Source organism: Piliocolobus tephrosceles, chromosome 2, assembly GCF_002776525.5.
Source record: "Piliocolobus tephrosceles isolate RC106 chromosome 2, ASM277652v3, whole genome shotgun sequence".
Taxonomy (NCBI): domain Eukaryota; kingdom Metazoa; phylum Chordata; class Mammalia; order Primates; family Cercopithecidae; genus Piliocolobus; species Piliocolobus tephrosceles.
Window position 1 is genome coordinate 101906698 of NC_045435.1, and position 20072 is coordinate 101926769.

The 20072-nt window shown below is 36.7% G+C and overlaps 2 protein-coding genes across 3 annotated transcripts in view; one reads left to right on the forward strand and one right to left on the reverse strand.

Moving 5' to 3' along the window:
* VPS8 (VPS8 subunit of CORVET complex) overlaps positions 1-20072 on the reverse strand; it is a 259046-nt gene that overhangs the window by 189214 nt on the left and 49760 nt on the right. For both annotated transcript variants that reach the window (XM_026454890.1, XM_026454891.1), the window contains 6 exons: positions 18137-18307; positions 13535-13609; positions 12424-12459; positions 11450-11540; positions 10963-11009; positions 9651-9740 (listed from right to left, as the gene is read on the reverse strand). In XM_026454890.1, coding sequence (XP_026310675.1) covers positions 9651-9740; positions 10963-11009; positions 11450-11540; positions 12424-12459; positions 13535-13609; positions 18137-18307 — 510 coding nt within the window. The remainder of the gene's footprint in view (positions 1-9650; positions 9741-10962; positions 11010-11449; positions 11541-12423; positions 12460-13534; positions 13610-18136; positions 18308-20072) is intronic.
* Positions 17056-17480, forward strand: LOC111523196 (small nuclear ribonucleoprotein G). The gene has a single exon (XM_023187613.3). It carries the CDS (start codon positions 17115-17117, stop codon positions 17343-17345), a length of 231 nt encoding a protein of 76 aa, XP_023043381.1. The 5' UTR covers positions 17056-17114; the 3' UTR covers positions 17346-17480.

Consider the following 20072-nt stretch of genomic DNA (forward strand, 5'->3'; position numbering starts at 1 on the left):
GATTCACAATTACATAAAAGGAATTATACCTCATGACCAAGTGAGGTTTATTCCAGGATGCAAGACTGGCTCAATATTCAAAAACCAATCATTATAATATACCATATCAATAGCCTAAAGAAAAAAAAAATCACATAATCATATTAAGTACACAGAAAAAGCAAATGACAAAATTCAATATCCATTCATGAAAACCCTCTTAGAAAAACCGTAATAGAGGGGAACTTCCTCAACTTGATAAAAGGTAACTACAAAAAACCTACAGCTAATATTATACTTCATGGTGAGAAACTGAATGTTTTTACTCTAAGACTGGGAACAAGGCAAGGATGTCTGCTCTCACCTCTCTTCAATACAATGCTGAAGTTTTAGCCCATGCGATAGGCAAGGAAAGGAAAAAAATAGTATACAGATTGGGGAGGAAAAAATAAAACTGTCTCCGTTGGCAGATGACATGATTGTTCACATAGAATATCCCAAGGAATCTACAAAAAGCATTCTAGAATTAATAAATGAGTTCTACAAGATTGCAGAATATAAGATAAACATTCTACACGCCATTACTGAACATATGAATATCAAAATTAGAAATTCCATACCATTTAAAACTGCTAAGGAAAAAAGAAATATTCGGTGTAAATCTCAAAAACCATGCATAGCACCTGTATACTAAAAACCACACACACACAAAAAAAAAAGAAATAAATGGGAAAACTAGGAGACTCAGCATAGTAAAAATATCAATTCTCCTCAAACTGATATGTTTAATATAATTTATATCAAAATTCCCACAAGATTTTTTGGAGATATAGACAAGATTATTCTAAAATTTATATGGAGAGGCAAAGAAATTGGAATAGTTGAAACAATTTTCATAAAAGAGGAAGAATCAGTCTACCCAATTTCAAGATTTACACAGCTGCAGTTATCAAGACTATATGGTACTGGCAGTGGGATAGGCACACGGATCAATGGAACAAAATAGAGAACCTAGAATTAGATTCACCATATAAGCCCAGCTGATTTTTGACAAAGCTGGTAAAGCAACTGAGTGGAGGAAAGAAGGAAAGATTGCTTTTGCAACAAATAATGCTGGAGCAATTAGGTATCTATACACACACAAAAAGGAACTTCGACCTCAGTCTCATACCTTATGTAAAAATTAACTCAAAATAGATCACACATTTAAGTTACACACAAAACTGTAAAACTTCCCGAAAAAAACAGGAGAAAATTTTCAGGACCTTAGACTAGGCAAAGAGTTCTGAGATTTAATTTCAAAAGCACAATCTACACAAGGAAAAGCTGATAAACTGGACTTCACCAAAATTAAAACCTTTGGTTTGCAAAAGATCCTGTTAAGAAGGATGAAAAGAAAGCTACAAACTGGGAGAATTATGTCCAATAAAGGACTAGTGCCTTGAATATATTAAAACCCTATAAAGTCAACAGTATAATGGGAAACAATCCAATTAGAAGAGAGACAAAACTCACGCAGAAACATTTCACAAAAGATGATATACATGTGGCAAATAAACACATGAAAAGATGTTTAATGTCATTATTCATTATGGAAATGCAAATTACAGCCACAATGAGATACCATTATGCACCTATCAGAATAGCTAAAATAAAACAGTGACTTCACCAAATGCTGGATGTGGATTAGAAACTGGATCACTCACACGTTGCTGGGGTGAATGTGAAATGGTACCAGTATACTGGAAAACTATTTGGCGGTTTCTTTAAAAATTAAACATTCAACTATCATATGATCCAACAATTGTAAACCTGGACATTTCTCCTAGAGAAAAGACATGTTCACACAGAAACCTATACAGAAATATTTAGAGCCACTTTATTTTTAATAGCCCCAAACTGGAAACAACCCAGATGTTCTTCAATCGGTAAAATTGTTAATCAAACTGTGGCTCATCCATACTATGGAATACTACCCAGCAATAAAATGCAACCAACTATTGATACAAGCAACAACCTGGGAGAATCACTAAGGAATTATTATGCTGAGTTTAAAGAGTCAGTCCCAAAAGGTTACACACTCTATGATTCCATCTATATAGCATTATTGAAATTATAATTATAATTTATAGAGATGAGGAACAGACTACTGGGAATCAGAGATTAAGGAGGGGATGGGAGCAGGAGAGAAGTAGGTGTGGCTATAAAAGGGTAAAATGAGGGATCCATGCAGTGATGGAAATATTCTGTATCTTTACCTTATCAATATCAATATCCTGGTTATGTGACGGTACCATAGTTTTGTGAGACGTTCTCTTATTGGGGAAAAATGGTTTAAGGGTATGGGATCTCTTTGCATTATTTCTTGCAACTGAATATGAATCTATAAATATCACACAATTACAAATTTAATTTAAAAAAAAACAAAATACACATAATCTTTATGCCTGCCACTAACTTCCTAACTCAATTAAGGCAAAACCATCCAAATTAACACTTTCAATCTGGCTTCTTAAAGAAACCAGGTCTTTATCAATTTTGAACATTTAAAACAGTAAGTAAAACAGAGTATTGGTTAAAGCCAAATCTATTTCTATATTTTAAGTTTTCCTCAGCAACTATTTACCAAGGACACTAAACTAGATGCTGGGAATATGGCAATGACAAAAATCAGACATGTTCCTAAACTTACACAGGTCCCTAAACATAAAACTGACATTGAATGAGTGACTTCAGTGAATAGTATTTTAGAAAGAAATGGATCTGAGTTAATCTGGGGGACAATTACACTGAGACGTGAAAATAAACAGGAGCTAGTTGAGCTACAAAGAAATAAGAAAGGATTTTTTATGCAGAGAGAACACTCTGGACAAAGGCTCTGGGTTAAGGGAGAAGAGGGACATTAAGACACTAAAAAGAACTCTAGTATAACAGGAATACAGAGAATTAGGGGCAGTTAGGCAAGAGTAGACTATGCAGAGCCTTAGAAAATAGTAGGAAATTGAGTCTCTACCTCAGAAACAATAGGAAGTCCTTGAAATATTTTAAAATTAGGGAAGCATCATACCTAGATTTGATATACATTTCTCCTTGGCTGCTGTGTAGAAAATGAAATGAAGTACAGTAAGAATGTGTACAAGGACATGCTGGAAACAGATGAGAGAAACTGTCAGGAGGCAGAATAGCCAGGAACAAGTAAAGGACAAGAATCACCTAATTTGAGTGGTGGATCCACTCACTAACACAGGAATCCTCAGAAAAGGCTTTGTGGACTTGGAATCAACCCAAATGTCCATCTGTGACAGACTGGATTAAGAAAATGTGGCACATATACACCATGGAATACTATGCAGCCATAAAAAAGGATGAGTCTGCGTCCTTTGTAGGGACATGGATGCAGCTGGAAACCATCATTCTTAGCAAACTATCACAAGAACAGAAAACCAAACACCACATGTTCTCACTCATAGGTGGGAACTGAACAATGAGATCACTTGGACTCAGGAAGGGGAACATCGCACACCGGGGCCTATCATGGGGAGGGGGGAGGGGGGAGGGATTACATTGGGAGTTATACATGATATAAATGATGAATTGATGGGTGCTGACGAGTTGATGGGTGCAGCACACCAACATGGCACAAGTATACATATGTAACAAACCTGCACGTTATGCACATGTACCCTAGAACTTAAAGTATAATAAAAAATAAAAAAATAAAAAAGAAATAAAAAAAAAAAAAGAAAAGGCTTTGTGAGGAAACAGTTATTGAGTCTGAGGTACCTACAAAACATCCAAGCAGAAATGTAAATGGCCACCTTACTCTATAGATCTCAGAATTCAGAAGAGCAATCTAGGTTGCTAACACCAGTCAGACAGTCATGTGCCTATGTCACCTAGGGAAGAATGGAAAGCAGTGATATGTCAACTTTGATGTTAACACTGGTTAAGACAGTCATGTGCCTGTATCACCTAGGGAAGAATGGAAAGCAGTGATTCATCAACTTTGATGTGCTTAAGGGACATCTTGAGAGCTGACTACAAATCCTGGTCACCAACCCCAGAGAGTGATTCAGTAGGCCTGGGAAATAAAAAGTATTTTTAACAAACATTTTCAAATGATTTTTGAAGTAAATGGTACACAGACACCTTGACAAACATTGTAATAAAAATAGAAGACAACGGTATTGTGAAGAATCCTAACATTTCTTGGTTAAGTAAAGAAAAGGAAGAAGAATAAACAAAGAAAAGCAATAAGCAGTCAGAGAGGGAGAGAAAAAACTGGAATGTATGATATCAGGGAAGCTGATAAGGACCAGTAAGATGAAAAATAAAAGGGTCCACAGAATTTATAGACATGGAATAGGTTAAGGAAAGAGAAGGAGATGAGGAAATGCAGACAACTCTCTTTTTTTTTGAGACAAGGTCTTGCTCTGTCACCCAGGTTGGAGTGCAGTGCCGTGATCTTGGCTCACTGCAGCCTCGGCCTCCCAGGCTCAAGCGAACCTCCCACCCAGCCTCCAGAGTAGCTGGGACTATAGCTGTGCACCACAACTCCCAGCTAATTTTTGTGTGTGTGTGTAGAGACAAGGTTTCGCTATGTTGCCAAGGCTGTCTTGAACTCCTGAGCTCAAGTAATCTACCGACCTCGGCCTCCCAAATTGCTGGAATTACAGGCATGAGCCATCATCCCTGGCCAGAGACAACTCTTGTAAGATGTCTGGCTCTATAAAAAACAGGTGAACTGGGTGCAGCACACCAACATGGCACATGTATACATATGTAACAAACCTGCACGTTATGCACCTGTACCCTAGAACTTAAAGTATAATAAAAAATAATAATAATAAAAATAAAAACACAAAGAAAAAAAAAAAACAGGTGAACAAGAAAGCATAGGATATTAGAGACGGTGTGGGGCAAAAAAAGAATTTGTTTGCTGCTTGACTTAGTTTTAGGGTGGGAAACACTTGAACATATATAAATGCATATGAGGAAAGCCAGAAGAAAAGGCAAGTCTCAAGATGTATGAGACAGAAACACTTTAATTCCTTTTTATCCTACTATAAAAGTTATGATACAAATAAATTATAATTATAGGTTGAAATCTTTTCTTAAATAAAAGCCACAACCTGTCCAAAATGTGACAAGATCCAAAAGTTATATACTATAACTAAGACAGGACAAATATTGATTGATCTTTGGAGAAAAGCAAAAATAGTGAATAGCCTTACGTATTCTGACTCTAAGGAAAGGGTGAGGCTGCTCACCAAGGGTAAAGATTAAAATTAAGGCAGCAGGCAGGAGGTGCCACCTGCTGGTAAAACACAAATTCTCAGTATTTTGACTGTGACAGAAATGAGTCTTAATAGGAATTCCAATTAACTCAATTAGAGGTTACTTATGTCTCCAATAATAGCTTCTTGAGACTGAATCTGAGACCTACCTACTGAGCAAAAAAAAAAAAATGTTTTAAAAACACTTCTATCAGTTGCTCACCCTGCCTTTATTTGAATACATTCCATAATAAGAAGTGCATAAATCCAAGAGCTGTTACAACATGAGTAGGTCATTTTAAATTGAAACACATCTTCTCCTAATTTCTACCCACTATATACTAGGCCTTCCCTCTGGAGCAATACGGCTAATCTCATAGGACAGCTTCCACCATCTCTAGGCGGGCATGTCTCCACTTACTTTCTCCTCAGATTAAACAACCCAGTATTTTTTGTACCTGTTGTTTTTAAAACTTTCCACCATCTCAGTTGTGGGATGTCGCTGAGTTTATCAGCAGCCTACAAAATGACTTAGTAATTTTATTTCAAACACGCAACCCAGTAGTACTAGTACTTTCCTATATCTGTGTCTTAACACACAGTTGGCTTATACTAAGTTTACGGTCAACTAAAATCCTGTCCACCTAGATCTTCCCGATCCAGTACTCAAATAATTTGATTGTTTGAATCTAATGAATCTAAGTCTTGATGTTAATCCTCATTAAATTTCAACTCATGATTATTTTTATTGCACTTTCTTGTCAAAATCACTTTGAACCTTGATTCTTGGCACTACCTAGATTTGACAGGCTAGTCACTAAATTTTCACCCAAATCAATGATAAAAACTTGGGTATGAAAGAGTCCTAAGATGTAATTAATACTAAGCCACCAAAGAATATTTTTGGGTAGAAATATTTATCTAGTTGCAAATCTATTTGTTATTTACTAATCTACTCCAGCCACAAAGATAATGGAAATATTAGGCAAATGCTTTAACGAAATCAATTATGTTATGTCACAGGCATTCCAGGAATATATTATCTTTATACTCCTTTCAAAAAGGTAATTATATGAGTTTAACATGGTTGTTTTGAGGTGAATTCAAGGAAAACATTCACAAATCACATCAGGGATGTCAGCAGATAGTCTCCAAAGTCCACTCTACTCAAAAAAAAAAAAAAAAAAACTTTAAAAGTCAACCTATATAATTATTTTATGATTAAATATGATTAAACAAAACAAACATGCACTGGCTGACAGTGCATGCATTTCGCCATCCTAATGCACTGAAGGTCACGTTTTCCAGAAGAAAACTGTCCTCCTGAATGGAATAAATTGTATCTCCCTGTATATACTCCACACTAATCAAGAATGCCTTATTTGAAAACTGATGAAAAGTTACTTGCAAATTATTCATGTTGGCCCAGATTGTTTCAACACTATCATGGATTATAATTCTACTGGGTCTTGAGAGTTGAACAATCATAATGATATTACATATTACATATGGTAGGCTTCAGTTTTTAAATACACTTATCTGGACTTTTCCACTTTAAAACCATTCTCTGTGGTCATGAATGGAGTCAAAATGAGGAGCATTGTTCTATGGTATAGTGTGGTAGTCAGGATGTGAACCCTGAAGCCCACTGCTTGAATTCAAATCCTAGCTCTCTATTAGCTTTGTGACCTGGAACAAATCATTTAACCTCTCTGTGCCTTGGCATCATTTACAAATGTGAATAGTAACAGCAGCCACCTTACAGAGTTATGGTAAGAATTAAATGAGTTAATAAATATGTATAAAGGGTCTGTAACAGTGCCTGCCACACAGTTAAGTATTAAACAGTTTAGATGCTTGCTGTAATTCTCATTCTTGGTCATTTATTAATATCACCCCTTCTCACTCATCTTCTCCCTGTGCTTGCTCTTAAAATAACAATATAATACAATGATTAGTTAAAAACTGGGCTTTGAAGTCACAAAGACCTGGATATGAGCCCCGGCTCCACCATTTACTACACTATTACCTTGTAACTTCACTTCACTTCACTCCTCTAAGCCTGTTTTCTCATCTATAAAATGGGGATTAAAAACGACACCTACTCCCTGGGGTGGTTGTAAGAATAAAAATACATGTCACACACTTTACATAGTACCTGGCACATCGTATGTGCTCAGTAAATCTTTGCTAAAAATCCCTATTTTGTACTCCACAGCATTCTGGTAGGCACCGTCTGGACCATATCATTCTCCTTTCTGACCGTCTTAAAGTTCATGATACTTCTGGTATGTATTTTTAGTTATACGCCTTTCTCCATATTTATAGATGTTCTGTGATTTGCAGGTAGAACCTTCTTTCAACATTACTTTCTCCTTGAATGGTCAAAATTTTAGAATTTCCTGTTCCTTGTGAACCCATTCTTTTTTTGGAGCCTGTAGCCATGTGATTGTGTCCATATTTTTTTTCTGAGAAATTTGCTTTCTAAAATACTGGACTCATGCTATGTATATTTTTCATCATTATTATGATTGTTAAAATAAAGTGATAATTCTTCTCTCAAGGGTCTATCTCTTCTACTTCCCCAATCATTAGTAAAAATTAAATGCAGAGAAATAGCCGCCTCCATTGTTTCCTTTACCTCCTATGAGACTAAATCACTGATAAATCAAAAAATTTTATCAAATATTCCTACCAACAGAATGAGACTTCTAACAGGTAGCTAGATGGTTACAGGGCACATTACTACTAACATTTATTTCTCTGTACATTCTGTAGTCTGCATCAGAAACCACCATCTACAGTTCCTGTATCTGAGACTCTTTACTATTTCTCCATCAGAACATCACCTTTGTTCCCTTCGTCTTTTAGAAAGAAGCTTTCTACCACGTTTTCCCCTGACACGGTAGTTTCTATATTCTCCACACACACACATACTCATTCCATTCACCCCTCCTAGTTTTTTCTACTAGATGATTTTTTTCAACAAAATATACCTTCCAATGGCCAGAGTTCCTACAACTTCTTGGTGATAGGTATATTCTTGTTACAAATATTAAGTTTTCTATTTATACTGCACTGGTATACACAAGTATTTATATATAAGGTATTGCTTCCAAACAGTTTTGTTCCCAAATGCTTTCTTTCTACCATATGTCTTCTTATTTATTTTTATAATTATTATCTAGGCTTATTTCTCCTTCTCTGCTGATCAATAAGCATCCAGTCAAACAGAGTAATAACACTTACTCTACCGGAAGCTCACTAGCGTGGCATTGAACAGTACAGTTCAGGAAGCCAAATGCTTCTCTGATACCAGCCAACTCTTAACTGCCATATCTATTCTTGTCTTCCAATGTTACAAGCATCAAATAGCATATGAAAAGATAGGACCTGTGCCTGCTCTTTAGAACTTCAAAATCCCTAGATTTCTTCTAAATATTTACATTAATGTAAACCAAAAAAAACCATTATTTTGACTAGACTACAAACTTTAAGATAGTAAAGATCATGTAAATTTTACCCACTATTGCCCAGTACCAAGTACTTATTAGACCACAGGACGCACACTTTAGCCAAATCCTGCCCAAAGCCTGTTTCTGTATTGTTCACAGCTAAGAATGGACTTTACAATTTTAAGGGGTTGCTTAAAAAATCAAAAAACAAATAAAGGAAGAAAAAGATGTGACAGAGACCACTATAGCCTGTAAAGCCTAAACTCTGCCATCTGAGTCTTTTTAGAAAAAGTCTGCTGACCCGTGTATTGGACACTCAAATATCTGTTAAAAGAAGAGGTAGGGAGAGGGAAGGGAGCAGTAGGAATGGGGAACAGAGATGTGCAACAAATATAACCGGAGAGCACTGCAGAACAGAAAAACCTGCATAATAAATACTATACATGTCTGTACATTGTTCTTTGGCTTTCACTTTCATTAAGTTCCAAGATAAACTAAAGCTCTTTCACTAGCATATTTTATAGATCATATACTTTTTTTGTGATTGATCTATTATTCTTAAGTTATAGGTGCTCCTAGGAGAACTAAATTTAAACCTTGGCAGTACTAAATAACCTGGTTAACATAAATATCAGTTACCAGTAAGATGTCAGCCACTATAAGGTATCAGTTTACAGGAAAGGATGTGCACACGTATATCCTTTCCTTCCACACAGCACTAAGCAGCTAAGTGCTAAGTAACACTCCACAACGTTTTACTCATCTATACCCATTACTTAAAAATATAATCATTTAGAATGTTCTACAAGCCCTGCAATAAAGTTTTGAATACTAAAAAAATGTTTAACCAAAAATGAAAGTCACATTCTCAAGTAACATAAAAGAGCAATATTAGACCTATCCAGAGAACTGTCTACCGGAAGCACATGCAAACGTGTACCTGAAAATGCTGCTCCATCACTTGGATTTTTCCTTGGTCTGGGCACTTTTTCAGAGCTCGATCTGCATAATGGAATAGGATTTCTACCATCTGTAAGGAAAATAGCCTGGCATAGCCATTAAAATATATCTCCAAAGTTTTTCAATAGTTATGTGGCCCTCCTAAATAATATAGAATTCGAATGTTATTATATTAAAATTATAATTGAAAATTTTAGTGGCTTTATTTACCAACTTTTAAAAACTCTAGTCTCATTTCTTTCAGCCTCAGGGCTAGTACTAATTTGCTCATCTTTCTTAAGAAATATCTCCATGATCTAGACCTTGGTGGTGTCTACACTGCTCAGAAAATGAAACATTCAAATTCTTCAGTAATCCTCTGCTGTAGGTGTTTCCCTAAAGAGCACAGATGAGCAAATCATTCGGAGTCTGAGGAGTGACTGATTTCTATCCAAGTTTTCTACAAATGTTTCTATTAATTTGGAATATAATTTTTACCAATGCATTTACACAACAAAAGGGAAGAAATACTATAGTCAATTAATTCAGCCCAGTCTGGAGTAGGAACAGAAAGTCAATATTAAATAGCATCAATTATACTGATGCTAATTGATAATAACATTAAAACACTAACCATATCTGCTGGTTCCGGGCATAGTTACTTAGTTCTATGTATGTATAAGAGCACCCTCTCATAGTTACTTAATAAGTTCATAAAAACTGACAAATGTCAATTTTCTCTGGCCTATTACTTGGTTCAGAAATAATCCAGATTCCCAGGTTTTCTTCCTCCTCCTTCCTGCTGGCTTTTGGCTATGTACTTTATTATCTTCATAAAAGAGTGAGCAAGGGAAAAAGAAAAGGGGATTAAGAAAGAATTTTAAAAGTATTCAAGATGACACAGAGAATTATAACCAGAATTTTTTTTTTTTTTTAGATACAGGTCTCACTCTGTCACCCAGGCTAGAGTGCAGTGGCGCAATCATAGCTCAACTGTAGCCTTGAACTCCTAGCCTCAAGTGATCCTCTGGCTTCGGCCTCCCAAGTAGCTAGGACTACAGGTGCATACTACCATGCCTAGCTAATTTTTTTATTTTTTGTAGGGACGAGGTCTTGCTATTTTGCCCATGCTAGTCTTGAACCCCTGACCCCAAGTGTGTGTGTGTGTGTGTGTGTGTGTGTGTGTGTGTGTGTGTGTTTAATACACTCTCTCCTAGATTGTAGCCATTTACCTATTCATGCCCAAAGATATGAGCAAACGCCAAAAGCAAATCTGTACTGCATTCTAGTAAAGGCCCTATTAAAACACTCACCCGGTCTGCAACAATAGCCTTTCGCTTACTGGCATCCCCTGATAATCCTGCAGAGAAGGAAAATCCAACAAAAAAACAAAAGTTAGTCCACATCTTTAGTAGTGACACTATGTCTGGTTTCATATTCATAAGACGTATAATAACAGGTATAACTGTAACAATCCTTAGGTATCAAAATGTTGGATAATACACCATAATAGGAACACCTCAAATCTACTGGACCAGATAGCACATCAATGTACTTCTCTTTCGTTCTAATAGTAAATTCCTTACAAAATAATTTTTAAAGTGACATTTTAATTTCTATACCCTCTATTTGTCACCTTAACCTTCTTAACTGAAAGTCTATAAGGCTTAATGGCATCCTGTTTATAAATTTATAAACACTTGAACACTCAGCTAACAGTGTCCTGTGAGTGGTTAGTACTATCCATTCCCTCTACTCCAGGAGAACCATGTCTACTACACTGGAATTCTGTCTACTCACCCACTACAGCTTTTGCTTTTCCTTCATGGAAAGACCACGCAAGAGCCAAGGCTTCTGTAAGACAATCTTGTTTCAGGAGATGATCCACTCTCTAAATGGAAAAATGAGAGAAACCAGACCCCTCTGTCCGACCAGTCACCAGTCAGAATTCCTATTCCATCTAAAATCTTTCCAGAAGTTGCTGCTTAGCGGCAAAAATTATTTTAATAATTATGTGAATATCTTATTTCAAAGAAAAATATCTTAAAGCACTAGATAGTATAGTGACTGTATAGGCTAGTATAGACAGCCACAGGGCCTAAATATGAAAAGTGGTAATAGCTGGAATGTCATTGTAGGAGAAATGGCTAGTTGTTTATTACAACATTCATTTCTCCCTCCTTGGTAGTAACAAACCCCATGCTTATTTGAGACAGCAATATAGCAGCTGAAGGATATTTCTAAGACTACCTCGTAACCACTGGGAACAATGTGACTAAGCTCTGGCTAATGATAAGTGGAAGTGTTGTCTGGTATTTCTGGGATGTCATCTTAAGAGGTAGGAGACATCCTTTATTTTTCTCTTTCTTCCTTCCTAAAATGTGGTAACAGCTGGAGCTCTAGCAACCACACTGAATTATAAAATGACCCTGAGACCAGAACATCAAAGACAAACATGGTAGAACAGGACAGCACGCTTAAGCTTATGGAATTCCTACAACAGCTGTGGACCACCTAGCTCCAGGTTGCTTTTATATGACACAGAAATCTTATTTAAGCCACTATTATTTTGAATTTTCTAATATATGTAGACAAACCTAATTCTAACTTATAATGTCAGTTCTAGCAAATCAAGTACCTAACAGCTATAATAGTTTTCATGTACACTTCTGAAATTAAGAAGCTTATCAAATAATCTTCTGAAAAGTCAAAACAGAAATGTTAAGAAGCTATCAATTCAGTAACTCTGACATGTGAAATTACTTGGAACTCACCTCTCTCCAGCTCCTCAGCATCATCACATAAACAGACTGGAAAGTAAAGGGATGGAAATTAAAATGATCACCCTTAACAGACTTCTTTGGGAGATACATTCATCATAGTCCCACATCTCATTTGACATCTCTTTAAGTAAAATATTTCATAATACAGTTAGAAGTATATCTTAGAATTTACTAATGGGTCTTCAAGAACGCTTTTCTTTTTTTGCGACAGAGTCTCGCTCTGTCGCCCAGGCTGGAGTGCAGCAGTGGGATCTTGGCTCACTGCAACCTCCTCCTCCGGGGTTCAAATGATTCTCATTCCTCAGCTTCTTGAGTAGCTGAGATTACAGGCGCCTGTCACCACAACTGGCTAATTTTTGTATTTTTACTAGAGACAGGGTTTTGCCATGTTGGCCAGGCTAGTCTTGAACTCTTAGCCTCATGTGATCTGCCCGCCGAGGCCTTCCAAAGTGCTGGAATTACAGGTGTGAGCCAACGCATCTGGCCTAGAACTCACATTAAAGAGTAAGTCAAATATTTAAAGGCCTACAGTCCAAGAAGGAGTTAATTCCATGGACAAGAAGCAAGGAAAGCCCAAGCTCATTTCCCTCTACTGACTTGGCAATATTTTGGTTAAATTTTAATAATGAAGAAATGTTTCTCCATATTTTTTAAAAAGCACAGAAACAAATTGAGATAAATTGAGATACAAAATGTTCCTAGTCCAACAATTCTATTCTAAGTCAAATACCTCAATGCATTTTAATCAGCATCCTAGGCTGATCTAAGCTAAAAGCCATCTTAATTACATGACAAATATCGATGATCACGTAGCTGCCTGATCATAAAAACATAAATGTGAAGAAGCTTACAAAAGCACAACTCTGAATCAAGAAAATAAGCATCCTATTAGCCAGCACCTAAACAAAAGTAAAGAATATGTCTAAAAGTGGAGGAAAAAAAACAATTAACTAAAAATCATGACTACCTAACCACAAAGCATTTTGGATAATTGCTGATCAACATTCACTTTGCAATATACTGCCCTCTTTACCAGCAATCTCCTTCAGCCTCAACTACCCCGATACATAGAAATACCAAATCACAGAGTAAAAGAGCTTACTTTTGTCCCCAAATAAAAGATCTGACCACCATAGCTACTGATGGATTGATAACAAGCCTTCTCTCCAACTAAAGCCTGGAAAAAAAACATACACACAAAAAAGGTAAAAAAATTCCTTTGTATTTAATATATTTTTTAACATTTCGTCACCATTAATGATTTACTAGTTACACGTCTTTTTTAGTGATTATAGTTTACAATGTGTAATTTATCTCAGTCTACATTTAAATAATATTTGACATATACTGTAAGAACCTTGCAATGATGTACTTTCATCTCCTACATTCCGGCGCTATGTACTATTTTTGTTATATATACTGCTTCTATAGATCATAAACTTCACAACACATTATTTTTGTTTTAAACAGTCAATTGCTTTTGTTAAACAACAGTATTGAGATGTAACATACACCATAAAATTCACTCATTAGGCACACAATTCAATGATTTTTTAGTAAATTCACAGTTGTTCAGCCATTATAATTGAGAACATTATCATCACTCTGCAAAGATCCTTGTACCCATCTGTAGTCGATCCCATTCCCACCTCCAAACCCAGGTAACCACTAATGTACATCTGTCTCTATATATTACATTGGCCTTTTCTAGACATTTTATATCAATAGAATTAAACAAAAATGTGCTCTTATTGCATATCTTCTTTCACTTAGCATTTTTAAGGTTCATCCATGTTGTAGCCAAGTATCAGTTGTCATACTTTTCACTGTGGAACAGTATTCTATTAAATGGCTATGCCACATTTGGTACGTCCCTTTACCAGTTAGTGAATATTTGGATTGTTTTCACTCTTCAGTTATGAAGAACAATACTGCTATGTGTGTTCATATACAAGTTTTTACATAAGCATGTGTTTTCAACTCTTTTGGAAACACACTTAGGAGTAGAACTTCTGGGTCAGATTGGTAATTCAATGTTTAACTTTTTTTTTTTTTTTTTTTTTTAAGATAGAGTCTCACTCTGTACCCCAGGGTGGAGTGCAGTGGCACAATCTCGGCTCACTGCAACCTCTGCCTCCCGGGTTCAAGCGATTCTCCTGCCTCCACCTTCCGAGTAGCTGGGATTATAGGTGCTTACCACCAAGTCTAGCTAATTTTTGTATTTTTAGTAGAGACAGGGTTTCACTACGTTGGCCAGGCTTGTCTCGAACTCCTGACCTCAGGTGATCCTCCCGCTTCGGCCTCCCAAAGTGCTGGGATTACAGGCAAGAGCCACCATGCCTGGCCTCAATGTTTAACTTTTTAATAAAGTGCCAAACCATCTTCCACAGCATTTGCACCATTTTGGTTTCCCACCATCAATGTATGAGGCTTCCAATATCGCCACATCCTTGCCAACACTTGTCATGCTTTTTTTTATGATAGCCTTCCCAGTGGGTGTGAAGCAGTATCTCATTTGATTTTGATTAGGTATTTGATCCCTAATACCTAATGATGTTGAGCAGTGCCTCAAGTGTTCATTGTCCACTTATAAATCTTTACAGATCACTGCTGTCTGATGAGAAATGTGTTCTCATAATTATTGCTCCTCTGCATTTAATGTGTCTTTTTTCCCCCACTGGTTGCTTTAAAATTTTTCTCCTTATCACTAATTTTGATCAATTCGTATACAGTTTATTTTAGTTGTGCTTGGGTTCACTGAGCTTCTTAAACGTGTGCGTCTACAGTTTTAGAAAAGTTTTTGACCATTATTTTTTCCAATTTCTTTTCTCCTTTCCTTTAGAGATTTTAACTACACATACATTAGGCTATCTGACGTGTTCTCACAGTTCACTAATACTATTTCTTAAAATTATTTTTCTGTGTTTCATTTTGTATAATTTCTGTTGTATCTTCAAATTCATGAATCGTTTTTTCTGTGTTGCCTAATCTGCCATTAATCCCATCCAGTGCATTTTTTTCATCTATAAGCACTGGTTTTCGTCTCTAGAAGTCTGAGTGCATCTTTTTAAATATCTTCCATGTCTCTACTTAACTTTTTTAACTAAAGAGTATAGTTATAATAACTACTATGTCTTTGTCTGCTAATTCTAACATTTATGTCAGGTGTGAGTTAGTTTTTATTTTTCTCCTCATTATAGGTTGTTTTTCTTCTTTGCATACCTAGTAATCTCTAATTGGATGAGAGACATTGTGAATTTTACCTTGCTGGTTTCTGGATCTTTCTGTATTTCTATTTTTTCTTTTTTTTTTGAGACGGAGTCTCGCTCTGTCGCCCAGGCTGGAGTGCAGCAGGGTGATCTCGGCTTCCTGCAAGCTCCGCCTCCCGGGTTCACACCATTCTCCTGCCTCAGCCTCTGGAGTAGCTGGGACTACAGGCACCTGCCACCTCACCCGGCTAATTTTTTGTATATTTAGTAGAGACTGGGTTTCACCGTGTTAGCCAGGATGGTCTCGATCTCCTGACCTTGTGATCCGCCCACCTCGGCCTCCCAAAGTGCTGGGATTACAGGCGTGAGCCACCGCGCCCGGCCAATATTCTTGTGCTTTGTTCTAGAAGATCAGTGATTTGGAAACAGTTTGATCCTTTCTGGTCTTACTTTTAAGATGTGTTAGCTGGGACCAGTGCGCCATTTATTCTAGTCCTAATGAGACAAGACAACTCTGAGGACTCTCTACCCACTGCCCTGTGAATCATGAAGCTTTCCATTCTGGCTGGTGTAACAAGCACTGTTTCCAGCCCTGTGTAAGCACTAGATACGGTTCCCTCTAAACCTTTCAAATGGCTCTTTCCTGGTCCTTGGGCAGCTTCCTTCTATGCATTTGCTGATTAGGAGTCTGATGAACACTCAAGGGGGACTCTTTCATAGTGCTCTTTTCTCCAGTACTCTCTCTTGCAAACTCAACCCAATTTTGTCTTCCTGCAATCTCAGCTGTGTCTTCTCAACTCATGGAGTCTTCCAGGCTCCAACTGGGTTCCTCCACAGCCCAGATGCCCTCTGGAGGCTGGAAGCCAGGACGATCACAGAGTTTACAGCATTTGTTCCCCATTTCATGAGAGATTGCTGTCCGTCATTACAGATGTCCAGCGTCTTAAGAACTGCTGTGTACTTTTCTTCTTCTTCTTCCCTCCCCCTTCTCCTCCCCCTCCCCCTCCCTTCTCCTTCACCTTCCTCTTCTTCGGTTATTTCAAGCAGAAGAGTAAATCTAATTCCCCACAACTCTATCTTGGCTAAAAGTACAAGTTCAAAGTCCACTGGTATTTTTAATACCATTCAAACACAAGAAAATAAAGTATGGAACAGTAATTATTATCATCACTTAGTGAATTATATCGCACTATCATTTCTTATTCTGACTTTTCTTGGTTTTTAAAGTGGGAGGCTGGAAGACCCTTTCATATATATTTTACGCTCTGAAGTTTTAATATGAGGGAGATTTGAGCAAAGCTTTCACATCATGCTATAGTCACTCATTAAATATTACCATCATTACTATTTTTTTCAAAAAATTATCCAAGGAAGTCTCACGACGGTCTAAATTTCCTACTTAAAGATTTGTGGGGCCTGAGGGAAGCCGTGCATTCCGTTCCAAGGCGTCTGTGAGCCCGCGGAGTATACGCCATGAGCAAAGCTCACCCTCCCGAGTTGAAAAAATTTATGGACAAGAAGTTATCATTGAAATTAAATGGTGGCAGACATGTCCAAGGAATATTGCGGGGATTTGATCCCTTTATGAACCTTGTGATAGATGAATGTGTGGAGATGGCGACTAGTGGGCAACAGAACAATATTGGAATGGTGGTAATACGAGGAAATAGTATCATCATGTTAGAAGCCTTGGAACGAGTATAAATAATGGCTGTTCAGCAGAGAAACCCATGTCCTCTCTCCAAAGGGCCTGTTTTACTATGATGTAAAAATTAGGTCATATACATTTTCATATTAGACTTTTTGTTAAATAAACTTTTGTAATAGTCAAAAAAAAAAAAAAAAGATTTGTGGTTTAGGAACATGAGATCACAATTCAAGTTGATTGAACTATAAACTATCTGTGGAAATTGCTTAAGGCCATTATTGTAGTTGCTTAATGATACAATAAAATTAATGCTAAGGCCATAACTCTGTTGTGTCCTCCTTCTCTCTAGGCTCCTGCATCTCATCTATTACCTATTTCTAGAATATCTTCTTTCTCTCAAAGCCATCTTTGCTTTTTAATACCCACAGCTACCATACCTGTTCAAGCCTTTACCATTATCACTCAAATATTTCCAAAGCCTCATAGGGTACCTGTCTGTTATTTATCCCTTAAATCTATCAGGCTTATTACTGCCAAATTAAGCTTTCTAAAAATATTTTGATTTTACAGATTTTCTCACAAATTTTCCATACTTCATTATTTTAGTATAAAAATTAAAACTGGTATTAAGTAAGTAACATTTCTGAATAGAAGGGAACAAAAATTATTGTTTTAGCTTGTATTCCTAAAAACTTACAAGCACATTCACACCCACTTCAACCTAGTGGCTTTTAAATAAACACCTCAAGACAGAAAAAGGTAACTCCCCAGAGTTCCTATTTCTAAAACAAATACAACAAAATAGCAAGTTTATCAAAGCAATACCAAGATAAGTGATTATCCTTACCAGTGCCTGGCTAACATTTCCTCCAGTGGCTAGTGATTTGAAATGGCTGCTATTATAGACCAGCTGAACTTCTGAGATCTCCACTGTCTCCAATTCCTCTTGTGTTTGCCGATCAATCACATGCAACTTCTCTACGCTGTCTAAGAGCACAACTGTGCGTGAATTTATCCACTGTAATTCAAGCACACAACAAAACAAAAGAGAGACCACACCCACATCATCATTTGGGTCAAGAAGAAAGGTTGGCTCCTCGATTAAATTACATTGAGGACTTTATCCATTTAACAATTAACATGGCAACACAATCAAAGCAAGAATTACTCAGTGACAGGCCAGAGAACAGTAGCTACAATATACTACTAACTTTTGAGAATGTTAAAATGACACTTGCACAGTGTAAAAGAAGACTAAAAGCTGTAGGTGGATTAGAGCATATCATTTTTTATAAAAGATTTTTAAAAGCAATTGGCACAAATGACTTCAGTATCATGACAAACTCTGCATTTCTAGTTTTTATGATACTGCTAAAACAAAAGAACAAAGTAAAGCCCATAAATCTAGCTGGTCAAAGGACAATTGTCAGCACTGAAGCAATACATATTTTAAAATAGAAGCTATTTTAAAAATCTACTTCCTTCAAAATCTCTCTTAAAATTACGAGAGTCCTTTGTTCTATTTCTCTGTATCTCCCAAATTTTCTATAATAAGTACTATTATAATTTTAAAAGTACTAACAATAATAACTTTAAAAATCTTCTGAAGGATGCCATTTTAACAAATTTCTTGGGTTATGTATAAAATCAGATTTCTTATTTCCAAATTTTTTTTTGGCAATCCCAATCCTTTCCCAAGAAATAAATCTTAAAATCTGCTCAATCAGAATTCAGAAGTAGCCAGAACAAAGTGCTTCCTCTGCCCTTTATGTCTCTGGTATTCATACTGGTGTATTTGTATGCTCTATTCTATGTCGTCAGATACTATTTGCATAATGTCCAACTAAAGATAACCAAGTTGAAAATGCTAAAAAATATACTCTATTACTGTATATTAACCACCCTAAGGGAAGGGTTTGTTCCCCTCTCCTCCTCTAAAAAATCTCTTTCAGAAAACAGGGAGTTTGATATGCAAATATTTTACAGAAAGCTCTTATAAGCTGCTCTCTTAATTATTTTATTTAGAAAAACAAAGTATTTTCTAGGAAAAATCACATTATTTAGCCTTATACAACCTTAATCAGTGCTAGTTCTTAGGTACTCTTACAGGTCACCTGGTTAAAAGAAAACGAGAGAATGGCAGGAAAAAAAGGAACTTCAATAAGTTTTGTAATTATTCCTGAGATTAGACCCGCTGAGTTGCAAGTGTCGACACTGTTGTAAATAAGCCTTTTAAGGGTAATTTAGAAAACAATGCAGTTAATGGTCACACACACTTGTGCAGATTTTTTTTTTTTTTTTTTTTGAGACGGAGTCTCGCTCTGTCGCCCAGGTAGGAGTGCAGTGGCCAGATCTCAGCTCACTGCAAGCTCCGTCTCCCGGGTTCACGCCATTCTCCTGCCTCAGCCTCCCGAGTAGCTGGGACTACAGGCGACCGCCATCTCGCCCGGCTAGTTTTTTGTATTTTAGTAGAGACGGGGTTTCACCGTGTTAGCCAGGATGGTCTCGATCTCCTGACCTTGTGATCCGCCCGTCTCGGTCTCCCAAAGTGCTGGGATTACAGGCTTGAGCCACCGCGCCCGGCCCACTTGTGCAGATTTTTAAAGTACTGTATCTCAAACATCTTAAACAGAAGTGATGATGATAAATTTTGAAAAACTGTATGACATGATTCAACAAGACAATTCCGGTGATGACAACACAGATGTCTTTTAAGAGTCTGAACGAAATTATTTCATAAAATGTGTATGGAAGAAAGAATTATTTCTAAACAACTGTCTGTG

Excerpts from the sequence above, each read along its gene's own strand:
- LOC111523196 (XM_023187613.3), top strand. The coding sequence starts at position 17,115 with ATGAGCAAAGCTCACCCTCCCGAGTTGAAAAAATTTATGGACAAGAAG.